At 30.8% G+C, this 17,429-nt stretch overlaps 2 protein-coding genes across 2 annotated transcripts; one reads left to right on the top strand and one right to left on the bottom strand.

The window, feature by feature from the left end:
• On the top strand, positions 1-8,888 carry LOC145580667 (tryptophan aminotransferase-related protein 1-like). Its single transcript, XM_081637794.1, has 5 exons — positions 1-107; positions 630-957; positions 2,245-2,528; positions 8,214-8,554; positions 8,689-8,888. Exons 1-5 carry the CDS (start codon positions 1-3, stop codon positions 8,886-8,888), a joined length of 1,260 nt encoding a protein of 419 aa, XP_081493920.1.
• A 1,425-nt stretch (positions 8,889-10,313) lies between these two features.
• Positions 10,314-15,935, bottom strand: LOC145582803 (cytochrome P450 98A2-like). Its single transcript, XM_081639824.1, has 3 exons — positions 15,313-15,935; positions 12,112-12,527; positions 10,314-11,171 (listed from the first exon to the last, which is right to left on the bottom strand). Exons 1-3 carry the CDS (start codon positions 15,791-15,793, stop codon positions 10,524-10,526), a joined length of 1,545 nt encoding a protein of 514 aa, XP_081495950.1. The 5' UTR covers positions 15,794-15,935; the 3' UTR covers positions 10,314-10,523.
• Positions 15,936-17,429: the final 1,494 nt, after the last annotated feature.

Below are 17,429 nucleotides of genomic sequence, written 5' to 3'. Positions count from 1 at the left end.
ATGGAGTCAAAAGAGATAGTAATAACAAAGCAAGAAAATGTCACCATTGATGACAATAATAACGGTACTCATAACTTGGTCGACGGTGATGCTATCAACCTCGATCAGTAAGTTTGTTATTGTTTTTTGTTTGGTAGACAATGATGATAAACATTAATTTCAGTTCGATAGGCAAATTATTTCACTTGTTAGTACTTATACTTTAAATAGTAATTTTCGTCGTTTATCTTTTTTACAAACTTGGGTAAAACGTTGGTAAACAAAAACATTGCGTTGCAAGATTTGAGAATCAAACGAACCCAAAATTTAGCATACGTTATAATCATTCATGAAACGTAAGTTTAAGGTGCATGGTCGCTGGATGTATAATAGTCAACTAATCACTATTGATAATGTATGTGAACTGGGTAACAATTGAAAAAAATTGCTTGATTGTCAAAGTTTTAGCTCTCTATATGCATAGTGCAAGAATATGTTTTATACTCTATCATGCCTCCTTATATGAGAGCCCGTGTGTCCGTACCATGTTAATGGACCAACTCAACCAAAAGTTTAAACTGATATTTGAAACCCATGAATATGTTTTAATCTCTATCAGAATTATTTATTCGGTCATCTCATTTTTGCAGTGGTGATCCCATGATGTTCTACCCGTACTGGAAGAACATTGATAACGAATGCTCGGTGACTATAAAAGCTTCCGACATGATTAGCTACTTGGTGAACCCTAAAGAGGCTGACTTTATCTATCAAATGCCGGAGTTCATTGACGCGGTTAGGAAGATACATCGTGTGGTTGGAAATGCAGTGACCGATGGCCGGTATATAATCGGAGGAACAGGTTCATCTCAGTTGTTTATCGTCGCACTTCGTGCCTTGGCTTTTACTGTCAAAGAGAGTAATACTTGTAATAACAATAAGCACGTACCCGTTGTCTGTGCCGAGCCCTACTACTCGGTAATTATTCAACACTTTTATTAATAAATTTTGATCATTTAATATAATTTTCAGTCACTAAAAATCCATTTAATTTAACATGACTGAAAGTAATAAACTGTTAAAGGACTGATTCAATCAAAATCTTAGGTTAATGACTGATGAGGCGCGTGAATATGTTTTATCACGCTCCTCAGCTCACACATGTGTGTGCCGTGAGCATGTTGGGCTAGAAGTGTGGATTAATGTAGCTTGGGCCTCTTCATACTCAGCGCGATATAAATTTCACTACAGCACTTCAATAATATGGCTTTAATTATATCAAATTAATACATAATCAATCTATACATAATACTAAAACAGACACCAGGAATGACATGTGTCACTTCCTAGTGCTGTTTTTTTCCTCCAAAACCTTTTCTTTATTATTTTTTTTTAAAATTTTGTTTCTAATGTCTTCATTTACTTTCTACTTAGTATAAAATATCTTTCATATTTTTTTTTTGAAGGAATATTTTCCGGCTCTTTACTTTGTATATTGTATAATAGAACAATACATTATTTTTTATTCTATTTAACATATAATAGATTTTTAATAAACAAGGTAAATTTGTGATAATAATTGTAACATATTTTAACATTTTTTTTTGTGATCACGAGCCCCAACGTATCTCTTAAAATTATAAACACTAAATATATATTTATAATCGTATAAGATAATTTATTTAATTAAAATTTTATCTTTTTTTTTTATTTGTATCTCTAACATTTCCATAACATCATTAAACTAGAGTTATAATTTCTCAAAATAATTATATACAATGGTGATCCAAGGGTATTGTTTTTACGTATTTGACGATCCAATGGTCAATAATCATCCAAATAGGCAAATAATATTCTTAGGTCGGTGCGTTGTGCATCCATACATAAGAATATTTCTATTATTCCTTTCCATTGGGTACAAAACATAATTTCAAAATATTTATTTGGTTAATAAAACGAAAAATCAATTTATTATTGAAGTTTTTAAACAACTCAAACAACTCATATGATATAGTTATAATATACTCATTTATCTAATCCACTCTTTCATTGTATTTCATTATTTACCGTTGTATTTTGTCTAGGTTATTTTTGTAAAATGATTTTTTTTAATTAAATATAGTGAAATTACCGTGCATGGCACGGGACCTAATCTAGTTTATGTATAGACTTGTGCTAACGTCTTTAAACGGTTAAACCAGTTCAATATAATTCTCAAAAGACTAAAGGTGTGATTTTGACATATCCAAGTCTTTCTTGGCACAGTTTTACAAAGAGGCAATGGAGCAAGAGAGATCTGAGCTTTATAAATGGCAAGGAGATGCCAAAACCTTCAAAGAGGAATCAGGTCCTTACATTGAAGTGGTGACATCTCCAAATAATCCTGATGGTCGAACTCGAAAGCCGGTGGTGAATAGGGAAGAAGGCCTGTTAATATATGACCTGGCTTACTACTGGCCACACTATACACCCATCACTTCTCCTGCTGACTATGATGTTATGCTCTTTACATTGTCTAAGACTACCGGCCATGCCGGATCACGCATAGGGTAAGTTCCACACTTCCATCCATTCTATAAAAAATTTAAGTATTCCATTTTAAAAAATGTTTCATATAAATGTTCCATGCACTTAACATGCATGTTTACTAACTTGATCTAGTAAAAAGGAGAGTACCTTTCAACCATTAGGTTGGAGTTTCAATCCCCACTGGTGATAATTTGGGGGATGAGATTCTCTTAGGCAGTTTCTATAATACTCCTGGAGTACAATGATCATGGTACTTCAGGGGTCATATGCTAGTGTTTTAATTAAAAAAAAATTATTCCTCTATTTTTGTTTTTCTTCTCTTCCCTCTATCTTACTTTATTTTTCAAAATTCTTCAAATAATCTCGTAATTCGTCTGCAACATTCAAGATCTATCTTCTTCCATCAGTCTATTATTAAGAAATTTTGTTGAATTGAAGAGCTAATTGTTTAAATTACCAAAATCAAAAAAAATTAAAACCCTAAAAATCAAATTGAATGTTTTATATTTGTGAGAATCTGATAAAATTTGAACAACTATTTGAATGAAGATGATTTAATTTAAAGAAGAGAAAAAGAATCGAGCAAATTTAATTTGCAAACGAAATTTGACGTAGAAATTAATTTACTAGAAAATAAATTAACATATTGTTGTGTAAAAATAACATACGTTTAAAAAATAACAAAATGTTGAAGCAAAATAACACAAAGTTCAAGTAAGATAACAAAATAATCTTTTATCAAAATAACAAATGATTTTAGCAAAATAACACGAGGTTTGCGTCAAATAACACAAGTTTATAGTAAAATAACACGGGTTGAGGTTTATACAAATTCACACTAGAATTTATCAAAATAACACATGCTTTACGTAAAGTAACATAATGTTTTAGCAAAATAACATAATGTTAATTTAGCAAAACAACACAAGGTTTGTGTAAAATAACATAAAGTTTTAGTAGATTTATATAGCATTTGATTAGTAAAATAACATAAAGTTTTCATAAAATAACACAACATTTTAGCAAATTGAAAAATAGCATAGATTCGATTGAATCAAATCAAATTAACATATTTAATTCAAATTAGCAGTACATTTTCAATTAATTTAATTAAAAACAAAAACAAATTCAATCTACTTACTTTGTTTTGCTCATGCTTGTTCCCGATTGTCCTATCTTTATATTATTCATGAATATCAACCATTTTTTATGTAGTGAAATTGATTTTCAACTTTGATTGAGCAATTTTGTGCTTGCATGTTTGAGTGGTTAAAATTAAAATCGAAAGATTTTTTGTGGTTTTTGTTGAGAAGAATAAAGGATTTGATGATGTTAAATGGTGGGTTGGGAAATTAGGGAGAAAAAGGTGGGGAGAGAGAAAGTGGGGAGAGAATTGAAATTGAAATTTTGATTATTTTTCAGTTTATTTTCATTTATATACTCTCATAACTTTTTGGAAATTTTAGATTTTAACACCTCACAAAAACCCGAAAATGGTTTTTAACACCCCCATAAAAAAAAAAAAAAATTATTTTAACTTTACATAAATTTCTAAAAAATGGGTATTACCACCACTTAACTGATTCTGTTTAGGAATCCGTTAAGTGGGCCCATAAAGCCACGTGTCGCTTTACTATTGGCCAAAAAAAGAAAAAAAAAATAAAAAACCTAAAACTACCCCAGCCACCCTAGCGACATTATAACACCTCCAAATCTCCCTCTACGGAAATACTAGTATAATACGTATAATTATACCGTAGAGATAGACTTAGGAGTGTTATCGCTGCGTGATTACGCAAGGCTACTCAAACTAGTTAACTTAATAATAAAACTTGCAGCGGAAACTCAACTTTCTTTTATTAATACTTATAAAAATAGTAACATTGCTATGAGTACTCAAAATAAAGACACAAGACCAACACTTCCTAATCTAGGTGAAACCATTCCCGGGACTCCATATGCTCAATTGACTCCACCTGAAAATAGTTAGCACTGCTTACCATTACGGTAAACAGGGCGAACCAAAACAAATAAGAAATACGGATTGGTAAAATATGCTAAGTACGATAAGTGCAAGATAATGTAAACTCAATTTATTTGCAAACATGCTTTTAAAAATCAATTCCAATAATTAATCCAATAAATTCCAAACTCATTATTCCAAAACCGATTCCAATGATTCAATATTCAAAATAATAGTTAATAAAACCAATTCCTTTATTAAGAACCAATTTCTTTTAATCCAATTCCTCACCCAAGTGTGCACACACCCCAAGCTAGTCTCCTTATATTACAAGGCTATTCTTGAGGAAAGACCCGGTCATACAAAGTCCAAGGCCTTATCAATAAACCAAATCCACATAGTGGGATTACCAACATGCTTATAAAGCATTAATAATAATAATTCAATGGTTCAGTAAATCCTTTTAATTTCCAATAGTTCCAATATAATTCAAAATCCTTTTTAATAATTCCACATACTTTCAAAATCAAAACCTTTTTAAATAGATACTTGAGAATAAAATCTCATATTAATAACTTTTCAAAATCAATAACTCTTCCTTGAAAAACCTTTTATTTAATTCAACAAACCCTTTTAAAATCAAATCCTTTATTTAAACATGATAAGTAATTCAAACCATTCAAAACATGATTTAAAAATCAATCATTCAAAATACTTTTATTAAAACAAATTAAATATTAAAATCAATACCTCTAAACATAATTCAAATCAATTTAATTCAATCACCAATAAAATCATATCAAATATGTTATTCAAACCAATCACTTTCAAAGGTATCTAGCCACCTAAACGTACCTTGATCCTTGCTAGAAAAACCACAGAAAAAGAACCTCAAGAACCTTGATTCCGAATATCAATCAATACTTCGCATTTTCAAAGTTCAACCACGAATACACCTTGCAAATAACATAACCATAAGGTTATCACAACATAAACCCAAATCAAATGTGCATGGACTATAAAACTCTTTTAAAATAATACTTTAATATAAAATTATAGCTTTAAAATAGGTATTTGTATTTTAGAAAACTAACCATGAAGAAAATAAAAGAATAGGATTAAAGAGAATTGAATTTTCGTTGGAAAGAATAGGCAGAACTTGCAGAGGTCATAACTCCTTCAATATAACTCCGAATTGGGTGATTTCTGAGCCTAACCTCAAGGATTTTTTGAGAGGAACAATCTTTTATGAAACATTAATACCCCAAAAACTGACCAAAAGTGCCCGAAAACTGGCTTCAAAGGTATACGGGATAATATTTGTATGAAAAGAGGAGAAGAAAAGTATGAAAAGGTTTAGGGAAAAGAAGAATAGAGAGAAGAAGAGAATTGGGTTTTTGGTGTGAAGAATATGAGAGGTATGAAGAGGTATTTATAGACTAGCTCATGCAAGAATTATAGCAAGAGAATGTGGGAAGAATTATGGCAAATAGGGTTTAAGAGATTACTTGGAGAAGTGAGTAAAAGAATAAAGGAAAGTTTGGATATTAAGGTGATTGTGTATAATTGAATATGGAATGTATGTATGTCATGAAAATAATAAGGACATTGGAATTACTTGGGGAATAATTAAGAAGAATGAATGGCAAGAAAATATGATGATTAGATATTAAAAAGATGGAGAAATAGAATTAAGGAAAATAAGAGATTTTGAGGAGATAATTAAAAATATAATTTACCAAAATAAGTCACCCAAAAATCCATCATAGTGGCTTTAGATATTTAGGGAATTAATTTGCTAGTTTTAAGGAATTAAAAATAATTGTGTAAATAATATTTATTGTATAAAATAATTAATTAATAAAATTCCAATTATTCACTAAATAAAATAACTAAGAAAATCAGATTTTCTACACATAGAAAATCCGAAAATCATACTTAATAATTTAGGAATTTTCGGCCCTTTTAAATAAATAATAAAATATAATTTTGTTTAATTAAAATATCCGAAATATATATAAATATTCCGGTTTTTAAAATAAAATAAATGGATAATAAATCTTATCCAAAATCCAAAAATAATAATTGAGTTTTAAAATACTTTTGGCACCAAAATTCAAATATCATTTTGGCTCCAAAATTCAAATAGTAAAATAAATTACTAAAATACCCTTTTTAAGAGAATACTAATTAGAAAATACGTTTCAAAAATACGGGGTATCACAGCCACCACCGCCCTCCCCCGAACCCACCACTACCCTCCCCGAACCCACCACCGGCGGCGCGTCTCCTCCCCCTCCCTCTCCCAACCCACCTGAACACCCCCTTCGACCTCTCCCGCAACCGCAATCGACCCAAAAACCACCAATCCCACAACCCTCAACGACCACAAATCCCCCAAAACAGCCACGATTCCGGCCACAAATGGCCGAAGTCGGCCGGTTAAGGCCACTCAGCCCCAAAATCGGCCGATTTCGGCAATTTGTGGCCGGATTCGTGGCCGTTTTGGGGAAGGAGGGTTTTGGGTTTGGTGGTTTTTGGGGGCGAAGCGGTTGCGGGAAAGGGAGGGGGAGGGTTCAGGTGGCTTAAGGGTGCGAATGCGTCACCGGTGGTGGGTTCAGGGAGGGCAGTGGTGGGTTGGGGGGAGGGCGTTGGTGGCGCTGTGGTGGTGGCTGTGAGGTTTTTATTTTTATTTTTTTTAATTTTTCTTTTCTTTTTTTTAAACAAATAAAATGGTGACATGTGTCACCATACACCACACTTAACGAAATTCCTAAACGGAATCTGTTAAGTGGTGGTAATACCCATTTTTTGTAAGTTTGTCTGGTGTTAAAATAATTTTTTTTATGGGATGTTAAAAATCATTTTCGGATTTTTGTGAGGTGCTAAAATCTAAAATTACCTAACTTTTTATGTTATTTTGTTTTAAACATATGTTATTTCACTTAATATGTTGGAGTATCATGAGCATGATACTCCAGTAGTACCTAATACTAACTCCTTTCGGCTCGATAAGGCCCTTCATCATACCAACTAAAAAATAAAACACGCACGTTTACTAACAAACATAGATAATATTTATTTTTGAGCTAGGCATAAATTCTTATAAAGTTATAATCTCAGCCATAATTCTGTACATAATATATAGACTCAGAGAACAAATTAAATAAAAAGTCATCTTTACTTGTCAGAATAAAAATACTAATGCATGCACTTTTATTGTTGAATAATACTAATGCATAATTAATAATTCTTTAATTTAATTTGCGTGTACAGTCTTATAAATAAAATAATACTCTCTCTGTTTTGTAATAATCGCAACATTTTTCTTTTTATCCGTTTCATAATAATTGCAACACTTTCTTATTTGGTCAAGATCCACTAATATTTTATCATTCCTCTCCTACCATCCCCACTTACACTAATTTTTTTTCTATTTTATTTACAATACATGCATCCATACTAAGGACCTGTTCTCTTCAGCTTAATTTCAGTTCAGTGTAGTTCAGTTCAGTTTTTAATTTCCTTCTCTCATAAACAATTCAATTTAGTTCATCCCACTTCAGTTCAGTAAATCAGTTTAGACCCTAACTATATATATTTAACATTATAAAATTTCCTTTTTGACCACTATGATTTTCTTAAAATTTTGTGCCCATCTTATTATTGCGATTATTTCAAAACGAAGGAAGTATTTCTTTGACAATATGATATCATTGTGATGTGTATTTTATATTAAAAGGTGGGTCATTGTAAAGAAGGATCAAGAGATTGCCAAAAAGATGAAAAGACAAGTATTGTTTATGAGCATTGGAAGTTGTCATGAAGGGCAACTTCGAGCAACAAAACTCCTTCACTTCGTTGCCGATAGATATGAACATGCTGCGTATTATGAGCATGAAAAGCCTCCTATGAAGCCTAAATTGTTCGAAGTTGAAGGGCTATTTGATTACGGCCACTGCACCTTGGCACAACGTTGGGAGAAGCTAAGAGCCGCCATCCAGCACACTAGAACAATTAACCTCCCTAACTTTTCTCCGGGATTCTGTAACTTCTTCGGAAAGCTCACTCATCCTACTCCAGGTATACGACTTGCTAGTTGCTATAATGATGAGGTCTTGACCTAATGGTCAAATAATGACGAGTTTCTTATAAAAAATAACATTCATAATTTGAGTATTTTATTTATTTTTTTTTTTTTTTTTGTGTATGTGCAGCCTTTGCTTGGTTAGAGTGTAAAACGAGTGAAGATGCTGAAATGCTAATGCAAAAACTAAGGATCCGAGCTAGGAATGGCTCACGGTTTGGTTCTAGTATCTCAGGAAGATATATTAGAGTTAGCATGATGGGGGGTGATCACAATTTTAACCTCTTCATAGAAAGACTTTTAGCCTTTAAGTATGTACGCATAATATAGTACTCTCTCTGTCTCTTAAAGCTTATGGTGATTGTCTTACAATTAAAAAAAAAAAAAAAAAGTCAACAAGGTTTTCATTTGAAAGTTGACACCATATTATATATTTATATTTATGTAATAAAAGTTGGTCCCTTTGTTTCAGAATAAGTGTCCCATTTTAATCGGCATATTTGTTAACGCGAAACTTTAACTAATAATCTATAATTAGCAATAATTATAAATCATAAGAGAATTGATTTAGAAACTATACAATGACGTACTCTATGTATAATCTTATACATAAAGCACCAATATTAGACAAAGTGATGCATGTGAATAATACAAAGTCATAATACGACATTTATTTTGAAATTAAGAAGATAATGAACCCTATTATAGTATTAAAAGACAACATTATTCCGTTGTCTTAATCTTTGCGACTAAATTTATTTTGCTTGGTCATAAGCTTCAAAAAGTGTGCGCACGATCTTAATGTTGAGATCGAAGGGGGTCATTACGACATCCATGGACAATGTCTCACACAAGACAACAATTCAATCCAATCAACCTAAATTCTCACACAACCAAATCAGCAAAAAAAAAAAAAAGTAGCAAGACAACAATAACACCAGCAATACTAGAAAGAAATGATAACAATAAACACAAAAGAATTATACGTGAAAAAACCTTTGGATGTGAAGGATAAAAACCATAGAACCATTTAAGGATTTCACCCTAACTTTTCTTATTGATAAATTGAGGGGAAAAAAACCCTAAATCAGTCTATAAAGGATTCAAAACCCAGTACCAACAATAAACAATAAGAGATCAAAATTAGAGAATGAAAGGAGTAGAATTCACTCATAAACAACAATTCTATCCAAAGACAATTTTGACCAAACCAAAGCTCAAATTGATGATCCATAATAAAGTCATTGATGTCAGGAATAAGCTGTCCAAATTTGAGCATGATTCAAGGGTGGAATTTCCGACAACAACTAGTTTTGTGAAAGTTATGCTCAAAAGCCCGAAAATGAAAGCACTCTTATAAGTTATAACCCTCACTTAGCTTTCTATTTTGTACGTGTGTTTTTCTCTGCCAACTGCTGAGTAAGATAACCTCATAAGGCTTCTGTTGGAAGCCACAAAATCTATGCCAAATATATATGGACCCAAAATTAAGACTTAAAAAGTCCATCATAAGAGTTCACAATACATGTGCCTAAAAAGCAATATAAGAGTGTTGCAAATTGGGCTAGATACCACAACACTCAAGTGACACCTTATATATACTAGTATATGCTATGGTGTGTTGATGATCTTATAATGTAATTGACATCTTATATTGTAGATTTGTTGGTACATTATTAAACATTTAAACTCCTCTCTTATGAGTTGTGATCTTTATAAGTAGTAAAGAGTAACTAGTTAGAAATACCCCCAATCTCAATAGAAAGATAAAATCCTTATCAATATGCAAAATTGAATACTACGCATACAAATGATCCTATTAAATCATTAATACAGAATACTACGCGTACAAATAATGAAATGATCCTATTAAATCACTAATATACACGTACTATAATGAAACAATAAGAAAAAAATAAATAATCATCCAACTTACCTTTGTGGCCAAAAGTAATTCTAAAATGATTACATACCGACCGGTACACGTTTATACAAGCTTGTAGGTAACCTTGGATTTATAACTGCTTGTAATGGAGTTTTCATGTAAGTAACAAGTCCTGGACTCTCCCTCATGTCAATCTCTTCAATCTTAACACCATTTGGAGGCTTCCATTCAAAATGGTGCAAAAGATGACCCAAGGTTGACGTAACCAAATTTATGCCCACTTGTGCTCCGGGGCATATCCGTCTACCCGCCCCAAAAGGTAGTAATCGAAAATCATGACCCTTCATATCAATATCCTCCTCGAAAAATCGTTCTGGTCGAAACACGTCCACATCATCACCCCAAACATTAGGGTCACGACCCAAGGCCCAAGCGTTTACGTGAACAATTGAGCCCTTGGGTATATCGTACCCGCCGATCTTGACGTGGGCTCGAGCCTTATGGGGTAACATTAAAGGGGTTGGAGGGTGAAGCCTAAAAGACTCCTTGGCTATAGCTTTTAAGTAAGGTAGGTTTGAAAAGTCTTCTTCGGTCATTATTCGTTCGGACCCAATAACCTGGTCCAACTCTTCTTGGGCTTTCTTCTGTACTCTTGGATTCCGTATCATCTCTGCTAAAGCCCATTCAACTGAAATAGCAACCGTATCCACACCAGCAACAATCATATCCTGCATCATATTTACAACAAAAACTTTTAAATAAGATGGGTGTACAATAACTTTGCGACTTCAAAAATAGCTCAATTTTGACTTTGGTGACTTCAAAAATAACTCAATTTTTCCTATAAATGAGGTATCTATATATCTATTAACCTATATTAAAAGCGAATACTTTTATAACACTTGTCATTACCTTGTGAAAAATTTTCCCTCCTTATTCACTTTTCCTCTCTCTCTTCTTCTTTTTCTTCTTCTTCTTCTTTTTTTTTTTTTTTTTTTCAAAATTTATAAGTAAACTATTTATACCTTAAAATATTTTCTTTCCAATTTGATAATCATATTTCATATATACCCAAATAAAATATTTCTGAATATCTTTTATATTCTTTATGTAGTACGGAGTATTTTGTAAAATTATTGCAAAAAATATTTAACACCCGTGCATTGCACGAGAGTTTAACCTAGTGAACAAATAAAAGCATTATATGTGCAAGCAAGTTAAAATTTACTCCTTCTGTTTTTTTTTAAATGCATTACTTTTACATTTGATAACTTTATAAATTTTAACCTAATGAACAAATAAAAGCATTATATATGCAAGCAAGTTAAAATTTACTCCTTCTATTTTTATAAATGCATCACTTTTATATTTGATAACTTTATACTATATTTTATTATTTCTCTCTCTTCTCTAATACCCCACCTAAAATATTTTATCATTTTTTTTCATAGTCTCCACTTATATAATTAAATAAATCACTCTCTCTGGCATACTATCTATTTCATAACCCATATTGTACTTTCATCGAAATAAATTAATCATCCACATGCACAATATAATATTAAAGCAAATAATTCTCCCTAAAACTCTGCGTAAATACAAGTGATGCATTAAAAAAAAACTAAGGGAGCATATAAGAAATAAATAGTGTCTATATGTGAAACATACCCAAAGAAGACCAAACATAGTGTCTTCACAAAGATCATATTCATCTTTCAAAGTGAGCAAGGCATCAACAAAGTGTTGTTTTGCACCACCAATATTTATGGACTTGGCTTTAGCATGTTCTTCAATAATTTCTCTAATAAATTGGTCTAACCGAGCATTGAGCATTGCAGCTTCTTCTCTATCTTTTTTATCTAGAGGCGATAGCAACCATTGGAGCCATGGAAGATACTCAATCAAGATGCTTGCGTTGTTAATTTTCGTCTTTCGACTAGATAATACGCCCTTCAATTCTTTTCCTACGGGGTCTAGTTCACCTTTGAGGTTTATAAACCTCTTTCCAAAGGTTAACCTTGTGATGTTGTTGAATGACATTATTCCTGCGTACCCCCTTATGTTCAAGGGTTTTCCCTTGTTTTCTGCATCAGCAACAGTTATGAATAGATATCATTAAAAAAAAAAAAAGTATTGGAAGACCAATTGAATTAAAGCAACATACATTACTATGTACTTGTGTTATCGTTACTTTAAAATTCGAATGGATTATTACTTGTTATTTTGAGGCAGAGACGATTTTAAACATGTTAAGGTTTAAGTACGCTATAGTTTGGGCGGGCCAAATTTGAGCTTTTTTTTTGGTATGTTTAAAGAGCTATAAGGGCGGGTGATGAGAATCGATCCCAAGATCACCTGAAAACCACTTGAGCTATTTCTCATTCTCAGATATATTGTGTGTTAATAGAAAAATATGTCAAGCTAAGACTTGCATTTAGTGCAAAAATCGAAATAAAACATGTAAAACAACAATGATAGTATTTTCAAATGACAAAACCCGGCCAAATCGAGTTAGGCCAAGTTTGATCGGATATAATCTATAACATTTTAAAAAGAGAATGGTTGGTTTGGGCAAAAAGGGCAATTGTACAGTAGTAACAAATTCAATAATACCCTTCATGTCCTTTTTTTTTTGGAGACTTAATTTTTAATAGCAAATAAGATTAATTAGATAATGTTGGGTGGGAAAAGCAACTATTTTTTGTTTTAAAGTATTGCTAGCTTGCTGCATGCGCTGGTTTTTTTTTTTTTTTTTTTTTTTTTTTTTTTTTTTAAATTTTTTAATTGTATTTTTTTTAATAGAGGATATATGCCACTTCCTCCATTCTTTTTTACTTACCTTTTTCATTTATTACAGTTATCGATTCAGAACTTTTAACTATCAATAGCTATAATTCTCCAGAAGTAAAAATTAAAAAAAGTTATATATTATGATAGTTCTTATTGAGATGATCCTAACAAGATATCCCATAAATATGTTTTTCCTTACATATAATTCACAAAAGATAGTCAAAGAAGAGGTGGTGCATAGTATAAACGTCAAAGCAGATCATGTAAAAAAAGTGATATTTTCTTGTTTTATAATAATCTTCTCGTTTACGGGTATTGATTTAAAAATTTGATTGCAAGTATCTTTTATCTTACATGATTCCATCAACAAATAAATAAATAAATAAATAAATAAAATTTGGATATATATTCTACTCCCTTTGCATTTTTCTTAAGTAAAACTTTTTTTAGATGCATGTATGTCAACACAAAACTTAATAATTTTAAATACCAATAAGTTAAAAATTATAGCAATTGAATATTAATAAACTATTCAAAATTTTAATAAGTACCCACAAGACTATATTTTCCTTTGTATAAATCGCAATTATATTTTAGTCAAAATGTATTAAGTGAATAGTGTATAAAGTCTAAACGTTTCACTTTCAAAATATACCGAGGGAGGATTAATTTATAAGCTTGGATAGATTTATACAATTCTCTTTTTTGAAGACTGGTAAAAAAAACATTTGCAATACATAATAAATGTAGTTGTTTTGTCAAAAATAAAAAATTAACACTAAAAAAATATCATAGATTTGATTACGAATTGAGTCTGTATATAAGTGTCTCCAAAATTAAAAGAGACTTTTGTTTTTATGAATTAATATATTGCTCCCAAATTCTTTCCAAAAAAAATATTGCTGCCAAAGTCTGATGTTAGCTAGAGTAAATAAGCTATTTGTTGAAGACATACACAAATGAGTAAAAAATACGATGTAATAAATAAGTTTAATTTGATTTATATTGTATTGCTTATTATAACACAAAATGCTTCACAAAGTATAAGATATGTGATATACATCAATTATTGACAAAAATATTGGGTTGTAATAATTGATAAAAATTAATACTAATACCATCACATCAGGAGTATTTATTATGTTTTAGGGTTGGAATAATTGATGAAAAGTAATACTAATACAATCACATAAGTATTTTCCTATGCAAATATTTATATAAGGACTTTAATACTTTCAACCAATCACATAAGGAGTATTTTTTACGCAAAAATATTCATATAAGAAGTTAAATACTCCTTAGCTTATGTGATTGTATTCATACGACAATTTAAGTTATTCTTTTTTAAAAAAAAAAAAATTATTAGAGGACTTTAATACTAATACAATTACATAAGGAGTTTTTGCCTTCAAAAAAAAAAAAAAAAAAATTACATGAGGAGGTTTTTCTATGCAAAATATTCATATAAGGAATTTAGTAACAAAAACAATGAAATGGTACAATTCATATTTTTTATAAAAAGTATGTTTTAGGTTGTAAAAATTGATTAAAAGTAATATTAACACAATCACATAAGGACCTTGAATCCCTTGATCAAGTATAATGTCATATACACTAAAATTTTCCCTTTTATTCTGTACTTCCTCCGTTTTTTAAATAGTTGCAACACTTTGATTTTTACATTATTTATGTGTTTTATTTTGACTAGTTTTGACAATTTATAACTATACAAAAATATGGTCATGCGAAATCTTGTTAGATTTGTCTCGATTTATACCATTTTAATATCAAATGTTTATAATTTTTACATATTATTAGTAATTAAAGATATTAACGATTGAAATTATGAATCGACAAATGTAAAAAGAGAAGTGTTGCACCTATAAAGAAACAGAGGAAGTAAATAATTTTAACTAAGTTGTCTTCTGTGTGATTACGCACGCAATGGCTAAACTAGTGCTATATAAATATCAATGTACATTTACTTGTTCAATTTCAAATACTAAGGTAAAAATCATCAAATATAAAAGTAAAAAAAAATTTGTTCTAGATGAAAAGATTTGAAGCAAAAAAACTAACCAGGATTAGTACAATCATTGAAGAGTGATTCGATCATAGCAGTAGCCTCATCCTCTCTAATGGGCCTAAGGGCCTCAAGCTTTTTCGGGGTAAACAAAGCCAAATTACTAACTTTTCTAACCTTAACATAATGAGGCCCATAATCGGCCCAAATAAGGTCTTTACCATCTTTTGTAAATCTAGCTGATGGTTTTCTATGTCTATCAGCCAAGTTTTGATCATGCTCTTTTAACACTTGCTTAGCAAGTTCAGCATTTGAAACGACGACGTTTAATTCAGGCCCAAGTTTGAAGGAGATTATTGGACCGTATGTTTGGGCCCACTCGTGGAAGCACCTAAACCGGACGGGTTTAATATCGTATATATTTCCGACAACCGGTAAAGGTTTTGGACCGGGTGGTAGTTTGAACCTAAACCGTTGGAAGAGGTTGTACGCTAAGAGGAGTAAGATGATAAAGAGTGGTATTAAGAGGAATCCCATATTTTTTAGGGTACAAAAAAATGAAGGGTTTATGTAAAGGGGTATAATAGAAAAGGTGAGGCTATTTTTGAGAAAATGAATTGTGTGTTTTTATAGTGTATTGAGTGGAAGCAACTAGTAATAACTACGTACCCTCTTAAGTCGTGTTACTCAATTTAACCAAAAGATCTTTTTTTTTTAATTTTTTTTATTTTTGATAATATTGAAATGAATGTGTTTTTTGTGAAAATGAATGATGTAAAATAGATGATACATATTACATAAATACATTTTATTGTTGTGGATAAAAACATGCCACTCGTACTTACTAGCTACTGGCCATATTCATTTATGGAGGCGGAGGCAACCTCATAAATGGTAAAACAAACACCACAAAAGAAGCAGTGTATTCCAGTCGTTACTACGGAGTATTTGATAGAGTATATATATATATATAGGGGTGGCGATGAGAATCAATCTCATGATTATCTGAATTAATATAGGAGTATCCCGTATTAGGTAGGATAAGTTTGATCCAACCAAACAAGCTTAGAGTTCATAAAATAAATCTCATCGTTTCGCAAGAAAAACTCATTGTAGTGACAGTGCGCCACACCGCCACTGCTTTTCGTTCACAAGAGTAATCTAAAACATAATAACATTACAAATTAAACATAAAAATATATTTTTAAACTTGGTAAATAAAAAAAAAAAAATGATAAACATAGCCCTTATAAAGCTATGTATAACAAGCTACAGTAAAAAAAAAGAAATATTTAAGGATAAATTAACATTAATTACATTGATCTGTATGTGATTTAATTTTATCATGTATTTCCAATTTAATTCCCTTTTAAAAAGTAAATTTAATACTTTTATAGTTAAATATTGCTCTAAGGGCTACATTTATATATATCATTACCCAAAATTAAAAATAAATAAATAAATAAAAAAATGAAATAACTGTTTACAATTAATATGATTGTATCTTGCACAGGCTAAGGATAAATTTCATGGAGAGACATGATGGTACGGTGACTTTATTATAATTTTTTTTTTTGAAATTAAATTGATTCATAAATAAGTCATACGACATGTACAAAAAGATTTAAATCTAATAGATACATAATAATAATTGAATCAAATATAAACATTCCGTAAGCAAAGCTACGATCGTTGTTGTAAATCGTACATTCTTTATACCTTCTTTTCATATCGCTTTGAATTACAGCCTTATTCGGCGGGGGAGTCTATCGATCTGTTGTAGCCGTGTAGAAAATTTTACTCAAATTTATTAGGAAATTTTGCGAACAACTACCGCAAAAGTTCCAACTTTTGCAAACAACTACTTTTTTTTTTTTTTTTTTTTTTTTTTGCGAACAACTACCACAAATTTTTTATTTTTTTTATTACCACTACCAGTTAACGATGAACGTTTGCTTGCCGTATGTGGAGCCCACCCTAATTCGTTCAATACACAAATAAATGAACAATTAACCAGAAATCATATGAAAGATTAAGAAAATGAACGAATATAAAATGTTTTTTCAATCCTAATAGCATGAATTCGATCTCTAGGTGAGCAATTTCACCTATGCGTTAAAATTTTTCGAAGACAAACATTCAAAAAAAAACAGAGAGTATCTAATTAGGGGGA

Source organism: Chenopodium album, chromosome 15, assembly GCF_948465745.1.
Source record: "Chenopodium album chromosome 15, dcCheAlbu1.1, whole genome shotgun sequence".
NCBI lineage: Eukaryota > Viridiplantae > Streptophyta > Magnoliopsida > Caryophyllales > Amaranthaceae > Chenopodium > Chenopodium album.
The sequence above is the reverse complement of the archived record's forward strand: the minus strand, read 5'-3'. Positions and strand labels throughout refer to the sequence as shown.